Source organism: Eimeria necatrix, genomic scaffold (assembly GCF_000499385.1).
Source record: "Eimeria necatrix Houghton genomic scaffold, Enh_scaff830, whole genome shotgun sequence".
Lineage (NCBI taxonomy): Eukaryota > Apicomplexa > Conoidasida > Eucoccidiorida > Eimeriidae > Eimeria > Eimeria necatrix.
The window spans coordinates 1,989-10,000 of NW_013654640.1; the positions used below are offsets into that span (position 1 = coordinate 1,989).

Here is an 8,012-nt window from a genome sequence, read left to right on the forward strand (position 1 = left end):
TATTTATATATGTGTATATATATATATATATTTATTTATTTATTTATTTATTGATTTATTTATCTATTTATTTATTGATTTATTGATTTATTGATTGATTGATTGATTGATTTATTTATTTATTTATTTATTTATTTATTTATTTATTTATTTATTTATTTATTTATTGTTTAGGAACTTATAACCCCAACTCCATCAGAGAGAGCCACGGCTGGACAATGGCTGGCAGACATGGCGCGGCTTCAGGGTAACCCTAAACCCTAAACCCTAAACCCTAAACCCTAAACCCTAAACCCTAAACCCTAAACCCTAAACCCTAAACCCTAAACCCTAGATGCTAAACCCTGAATCCCAGACTCGAACCCTAGTCTTAAAAGGGTAAACGCCTAACCGGGAATTCTAAACTTAAAACCCTAAACCCCAAGTCCTAAACCCTAAACCCTAGGTCTACAACCCTTAAGCTCGAACCCCAAACCCTAAACCCTAAACCCTAAACCCTAAACCCTAAACCCTGTCCCTAGAGCCTAACTCTTTGAGGTCTAAATGGACATCTCCAAAAGGGAGATTCTTTGCTTTGTAGCGAAGAATGGCCTAGGCTTTAGCGCTCAGTAATTAGGGTTTAGGGTTTAGGGTTTAGGGTTTAGGGTTTAGGGTTTAGGGTTTAGGGTTTGGGGCTTTTGCTGTTTCAGGGGTAATAAACTCATGGCCGAAAACGACAAGATTGGAACGACTTATTCTACCTTTGGGTTTTAAGGTGAAGAGAAAAAAGAATTAAATTAAATTAAATTAAATTAAATTAAATTAAATTAAATTAAATTAAATTAAATTAAATTAAATTAAATTAAATTGAATTGAAATAAATTAAATTAAATTAAAATTAAATAAAATCAAATTAAGTTGAAGGGAGGGCTGTCTGTACACCCCAGCTGCTGCAGTTTAGTCTTCAAAAGTCCGAAGAGCTTTAAACAACCCTAAACCCTAAACCCTAAACCCTAAACCCTAAACCCTAAACCCTAAACCCTAAACCCTAAACCCTCAAACCCTAAACCCTAAACCCTAAACCCTAAACCCTAAACCCTAAACCCTAAACCCTAAGCTGACCACTGCCCTAAACCCTAAACCCTAAACCCTAAACCCTAAACCCTAAACCCTAAACCCTAAACCCTAAACCCTAAATCCTAAACCCTAAACCCTAAACCCTAAACCCTAAACCCTAAACCCTAAACCCTAAACCCTAAACCCTAAAACAAAACCCTAAACCCTAAACCCTAAACCCTAATTGGGAAAACCCTAAACCCTAAACCCTAAACCCTAAACCCTAAACCCTAAACCCTAAACCCTAAACCCTAAACCCTAGTTCCTACTGCCTTGGTTGCTCGGCGTCCCAGCTGCTAAAAGCTCCCATTCTCAGCAGCAGCAGCAGCAGCAGCAGCAGCAGCAGCAGCAGCAGCAGCAGCAGCAGCAGCAGCAGCAGCAGCAGCAGCAGCGCGGGGCTTAAGAAGCAGTGCAGAAAGAGTGACTGGCGGGCATCGAGAGCCAGACGCAGATACGAGAGGTTTAGGGTTTAGGGTTTAGGGTTTAGGGTTTAGGGTTTAGGGTTTAGGGTTATTGTGCTGCAGGTTGTAGCTGGAGTCAAGGAGACAAAAAGACAAAAGCGAAGAAACAAAAGGAGACAAAAAAGAAAAATAAAATAAAAACAAAAGGAGACAAAAATAAAAAAGAAAAATAAATAAAAATAAAAAACAAAAAGACAAAAATAAAATAAAATAAAATTAAATTAAATTAAAAAGAGACAAAAGAAGAAAAAATGAAATAATAAAAAAGAGACAGAGAGACAAACAATTAGCCACAAGGAGATTCGAGACAAACATGAAAAAAAGGAATAGCAGCAGCAGCAGCAGCAGCAGCAGCAGCAGCAGCAGCAGCAGCAGCAGCTGCTGCTGCTGCTGCTGCTGCTGCTGCTGCAGTTGAGTCTGGAAGAGACAGCAGAAGAAGCAGCACGAAATGAGTTAAAGAGTCTCCTCCAAACAGCACCCGGTCTAGCCGCAGCAAGCAGCAGCAGCAGCAGCACTAAAGAGTCTCCTCTAGAAAGCTCTGTCTCCTTTTTGTTTGTCTCCTTTCTAGCTGCCAGCTTTAAACTGATTTGTCTTTTTGTTTTGAATAAAAAGAACTATTTGTCAATTAAATTATTTGAACTTCAATTTCTGTCTCCTGCTGCTGCTGCTGCTGCTGCTGCTGCTGCTGCTGCTGCTGCTGCTGCTGCTGCTGCTGCTGCTGCTGCTGCTGCTGCTGCTGCTGCTGCTGCTGCTGCTGCTGCTGCTGCTGCTGCTGCTGCTGCTGCTGCTGCTGCTGCTGCTGTGTACGTACACCTCAGCCTTTACCCCACAAAAAGAAAAATTAAAAATGCAAATTTCGCAGTTTGTCTTTGCTGCCAGAACAGCAGTGAGCCCAAAGGCATCTCGTGCTGCTGCTGCTGCTGCTGCTGCTGCTGCTGCTGTTGCTGCTGTTGCTGCTGCTGCTGCTGCTGCTGCGCTGCTGCGGCGCTGCTTCTGCTGCTGTCGCCGCGGCTGCTGCGCTGCTGCTGCTGCTGCTGCATCGCACTTTGGCTGCCATTCTAAAGGGGACTAAAAAGCCAGCAGCAGCAGCAGCAGCAGCAGCTGCTGCTGCTGCAGCAGCTTTTTGCTGCTGCAGCAGCAACGCTGCAGCAGCAGCAACGGCAAATGCGGGGGCCTTTGTCTCTTTGGAAAACCCGAAAAGAAAAAAAACTTAAATTGAAATAATGAAATAAATAAAATGAAATAAATAAAATGAAATAATAAAATGGAAATAAATAAAAAGAAAATAATAAAATAAAAATAAAAAGATTAAAAGAAAAAAGAAATAAAAAACAAAAAATAAATCACAAAAGGAGACATTTGTCTACGCTGTGTCTAATCGTGGAGTCGTCTTGGCTCCCAAACCCTAAACCCTAAACCCTAAACCCTAAACCCTAAACCCTAAACCCTAAACCCTAAACCCTAATCAGAGGAGTTTCCCTCTGTCGCTGCGTAGCTGGAGTCTGAATGGTCTCCTTTTGCTGCTGCTGCGGCTTCGTTGCTGCTGAAGTCGAAGCGGGCTTCCCTTGCTGCTGCTGCTGCTGCTGCTGCTGCTGCTGCTGCGCTGCTGCTGCTGCTGCTGCTGCCCTGCTCCAGAAGTGTCTCCCGCTGCAGCAAAGCAGCACTTTGGCTGTTTCTAAAAGTGGAAAAGCTTACAGAATATCCCAAATAGGAGGCACTTGCTGCTGCTGCTGCTGCTGCTGCTGCTGCTGCTGCTGCAGGGGGGCCCCCTTTGCTGCTGCTGGCAGTGCTGCTGCGGCAAGGGTTTAGGGGGGCCCCCCTCCACTCTTCGGGGGCCCCCAGGAAGCATTTGCTTCTGTTGCTGCTGCTGCCTGCAGCAGCAGCAGCAGCAGCAGCAGCAGCAGCAGCAGCAGCAGCAGCAGCAGCAGCAGATTCCCCAGAAAAGCTCCGGGCAGTGGAGGAGACGCTGCGGGAGTAGGGCGTCTCGCGCAGCTTTGCTGCTGCTGCTGCTGCTGCTGCTGCTGCTTCGCTGCTGCTGCTGCTGCTGCTGCTGCTGCTGGCGGCGGCGGGGAGGGAGCAGCAGCAGAGGCGGCGAAAAAAGCCCAAAAGAGCCTGCTGCTGCTGCTGCTGCTGCAACTGCAGCTGCTGCTGCTGCCGCTGCTGCTGCTGCTGCTGCTGCCGCTGCTGCTGCTGCTGCTGCTGCTGCTGCGGAGCAGCAGCAGCAGCAGCAGTCTCCAAACTGCAGCAAGGCAGCAGCAGCTGAATTATTAATCTTCCAGATTTGTCTCTCGACAGCAGCCGCGCAAAAGTTATCCGATTCAAAACCCTTTCCTCCATGAAGTGAAGCGCCTCCTGACGCCTAAACCCTAAACCCTAAACCCTAAACCCTAAACCCTAAACCCTAAACCCTAAACCCTAAACCCCAAACCTAACCCCAAACCCTAAACCCTAAACCCCCTAAACCCTAAACCCTAAACCCTAAACCCTAAACCCTAAACCCTAAACCCTAAACCCTAAACCCTAACCCTGAAGGGCGAAATGTTGCACAGCGAAGTCAACAAACTGTTCACCAACGCGGGGGTGTTTCCCGCGCCCTGCATAAACCCTAAACCCTAAACCCTAAACCCTAAACCCTAAACCCTAAACCCTAAACCCTAAACCCTAAACCCCCCTAAACCCTAAACCCTAAACCCTAAACCCTAAACCCTAAAACCCTAAACCCTAAACCCTAAACCCTAAACCTAAACCCTAAACCCTAAACCCTAAACCCTAAACCCTAAAACCCTAAACCCTAAACCCTAAACCCTAAAGAAGGGCGAAATGTTGCACAGCGAAGTCAACAAACTGTTCACCAACGCGGGGGTGTTTCCCGCGCCCTGCACAAACCCTAAACCCTAAACCCTAAACCCTAAACCCTAAACCCTAAACCCTAAACCCTAAACCCTAAACCCCCCCCTAAACCCTAAACCCTAAACCCTAAACCCTAAACCCTAAACCCTAAACCCTAAACCCTAAACCCCAAATCCTACACCCGAAACCCTAATAAACCCTAAGTCATAGCCCTTGAATCCTAACCCTCAACCCTAAACCGCAAACCCTACTGAACCCCAAACCCTAAACCCTAAACCCTACTAAACCCTAAACCCTAATAAACCCTAAACCCTAAACCCTCGTACTGTTGCGAAGGGCTGTCCGGCTTTTCCCCCTTTTGGGGTTTGAGGAGCGCGTACGCCCTAACCCCAAACCCCAAACCCTAAACCCTAAACCCTAACCCCCCCAAAACCCCAAACCCCAAACCCCAAACCCTAAACCCTAAACCCTAAACCCTAAACCCTCGTACTGTTGCGAAGGGCTGTCCGGGTTTTCCCCCTTTTGGGGTTTGGGGAGTTCGGATTCCGTAGAGGCGGAGTCTGAGGAGGTTTTGTTTTTCGGGGGTTTTGGAAAAAGGGTTTTGCTTATCCGCTAAAAAAGGGTTTTGAGGGTTTTGCTTATCCGCTAAAAAAGGGTTTTGAGGGTTTTGCTTATCCGCTAAAAAAGGGTTTTGAGAAATCAAAACTTTCTCTTCAAAGTCCTTCAGAGGAAAACGCAAAAGTTTGTGGCCGTTTGGAATGTGCCTAAACGCAAACACTTTTTGTTTTATTTTATTTTATTTTATTTTATTTATTTTATTTTATTTTATTTTATTTATTTTATTTATTTTATTTCACTTTATTTTATTTTACTTTATTTTATTTTTATTTGTTGTGTTTATTTACTTTTATTTAATTTGTTTTGTTTTATTTATTTTATCTACTTTATTATTTTATTTTATTTTATTTTACTTTACTTATTTCATTTACTTTTATTTGTTTTGTTATTTTAATTTGTTGCACTTTATTTATTTTAATATTTTAATTCATTTTAAATTAATTCGTTTTAAAATGTTTCATTCCGTTTTATTAATTATATAATTCTTCCAATTAATTAATTTTAAAATGTTTTATTTTATTTTATTTTATTTTATTTTATTTTATTTTATTTTATTTTATTTATTTTAAATCTTTTAATTGATTTTAAATTGTTTTAATAAAATGTTTTAAATAAATGTTTTGCAGTAAAATAAGTGTTTTAAATGTTTTAAATGTTTTTGGGGAAATTCTGAAGATATTTTTAAAACTTTTTGAAACATTTTGAAAACATTTTAAACCCTTTAGGGTTTAGGGTTTAGCTCTAGGGTTTAGGGTTTCCGTGAGTGTTTCTCTGTGTAGCAATTCAGGGTTTAGGGTTTATCTAGGGTTTAGGGTTTCCGTGAGTGCTTCCTGTGTAGCAATTCAGGGTTTAGGGTTTAGCTCTAGGGTTTAGGGTTTAGGGTTTGTCTCCTCGTGTAGCAATTCAGGGTTTAGGGTTTAGGGTTTGGCTTTATAAGAGGCTCTCCATGTGCAGCAATTTATGGTTTAGGGTTTACCTGTCCCTCAGTGTGTCTCCCTGTGCAGAAATACGGGGTTTAGGGTTTAGGGTTTACGGGAAGACAGGGTTTAGGGTTTAGGGTTTATATACCTGCACAAACCCTAAACCCTGTTTCCTGCTCCACGAGGGTGTCTTCTAGCGCAGTAGGCAGGGCCTAGGGTTTGTGGTTTAGGGTTTAGGGTTTGTGGTTTAGGGTTTAGGGTTTGTGGTTTAGGGTTTGTGGTTTAGTGTTTACCTGCCCCTGAGGGTGTCTCCTAGCGCACAATTAAGGGTTTAGGGTTTAGGGTTTGTGGTTTAGGGTTTACCTGCCGGTGAGGGTATATTCTTCTTCAGAAAACAGGGTTTAGGGTTTAGGGTTTAGGGTTTACCTGCCGGTGACAGTGTCTCCTAGAGCGCACTCAAGGGTTTAGGGTTTGAGGGTTTAGGGTTTAGGGTTTAACTGCCAGTGAGAGTGTCTTCTAGCGCACAATTAAGGGTTTAGGGTTTTGCGATTAGGGTTTACCTTCCAGTGAGGGTTTAGGGTTTGTGCATTAGGGTTTAGGGTTTAGCTGCCGGCGAGAGTGCCTCCTAGCTCACAATTAAGGGTTTAGGGTTTGTGGCTTAGAGTTTGTGGTTTAGGGTTTGTGGCTTAGTGTTTGTGGTTTAGGGTTTGTGGCTTAGGGTTTAGGGTTTAGGGTTTAGCTGGCGGCGAGAGTGCCTCCTAGCGTCCAATTAAGGGTTTAGGGTTTAGGGTGTAGGGTTTAGGGTTTAGTGGGTTTGTGGCTTAGGACTTGTGGCTAGGGTTTGTGGCTCCGGGTGTGCGGACGAGGGTTTGCGGCCTGGGGATCGCCAACCAGGGTTTAGGGTTTAGGGTTTAGGGTTTAGGGTTTAGGGTTTACGCCCACTACGGGCTTCCCGAGGGGCCCCTTCAGCGCGCGGGGCCTTCAAACCCTAATCGGCTCCTCTCGCTGCCTGCGCCAGGCGCTGCGAGACCTAGGGTTTAGGGTTTAGGGTTTAGGGTTTAGGGTTTAGGGTTTAGGGTTTAGGGTTTAGGGTTTACCTGCCGGCGAGCGAGTCGGCGCCCGAGAGGGCCAAGACCTGAACCACCAGGCACTGGTGGTTTTGGAAGAAGTGGAAAGGAATGGAGTTTTCATTTTCGAAAAAAGGGTTTTCTACAAACTCCAAAACCCTAAACCCTAATCCAAACCCTAAACCCTCGCTGCGGGCCCCCAAGCCCGCGGAGCTGCCCGCGCCCATCCTGGGGTTTAGGGTTTGGCAGCAGCACCAGCAGCAGCGCAGCAGCAGCAGCAGCAGCAGCGCAGCAGCAGCAGCAGCAGTTGCTGCTGCTGCTGCTGCGCTGCTGCGCGGTAGAGCCCACTCGGCTCTGCAGCAGCGCAGCGGGAGAGCAGCAGCAGCAGCAGCAGCAGCAGCAGCAGCTCGTGCGGCGGCAGCAGCTGCAGCAGCAGCAGCAGCAGCAGCAACAGCAGCTGGTGTGCAGCAGCAGCTGCAGCAGCAGCAGCGGCGGCAACAGCAGCTCGCGCGGCGGCAGCAGCTGCTGCTGCAGCAGCAGCAGCAACAGCAGCCGCTGCTGCAGCTGCTGCTGCTGCAGCAGCAGCAACTAGCGGAGCTGCAGCTGCACAGCTAGACGGCGCTGGGGACCCAAAGCAGCAGCAGCAGAAGGGATCCGCGGGAGGAGCTGCCCGCGCCCATCCTGGGGTTTAGGGTTTGGCAGCAGCACCAGCAGCAGCGCAGCAGCAGCAGCAGCAGCAGCGCAGCAGCAGCAGCAGCAGTTGCTGCTGCTGCTGCTGCGCTGCTGCGCGGTAGAGCCCACTCGGCTCTGCAGCAGCGCAGCGGGAGAGCAGCAGCAGCAGCAGCAGCAGCAGCAGCAGCTCGTGCGGCGGCAGCAGCTGCAGCAGCAGCAGCAGCAGCAGCAACAGCAGCTGGTGTGCAGCAGCAGCTGCAGCAGCAGCAGCGGCGGCAACAGCAGCTCGCGCGGCGGCAGCAGCTGCTGCTGCAGCAGCAGCAGCAACA

At 46.7% G+C, this 8,012-nt stretch overlaps 2 protein-coding genes across 2 annotated transcripts; one reads left to right on the forward strand and one right to left on the reverse strand.

Annotated features, from left to right (window-relative positions):
* Positions 1 to 3,017: 3,017 nt before the first annotated feature.
* On the reverse strand, positions 3,018 to 3,893 carry ENH_00078610 (hypothetical protein; the record flags this gene model as incomplete). Its single annotated transcript, XM_013583132.1, has 1 exon — positions 3,018 to 3,893. The coding sequence occupies one exon, from the start codon at positions 3,891 to 3,893 to the stop codon at positions 3,018 to 3,020; it is 876 nt and encodes a 291-aa protein (XP_013438586.1).
* Positions 3,894 to 7,122: 3,229 nt separating this feature from the next.
* Positions 7,123 to 7,626, forward strand: ENH_00078620 (hypothetical protein; the record flags this gene model as incomplete). Its single annotated transcript, XM_013583133.1, has 1 exon — positions 7,123 to 7,626. The coding sequence occupies one exon, from the start codon at positions 7,123 to 7,125 to the stop codon at positions 7,624 to 7,626; it is 504 nt and encodes a 167-aa protein (XP_013438587.1).
* Between the last annotated feature and the right edge of the window lie 386 nt (positions 7,627 to 8,012).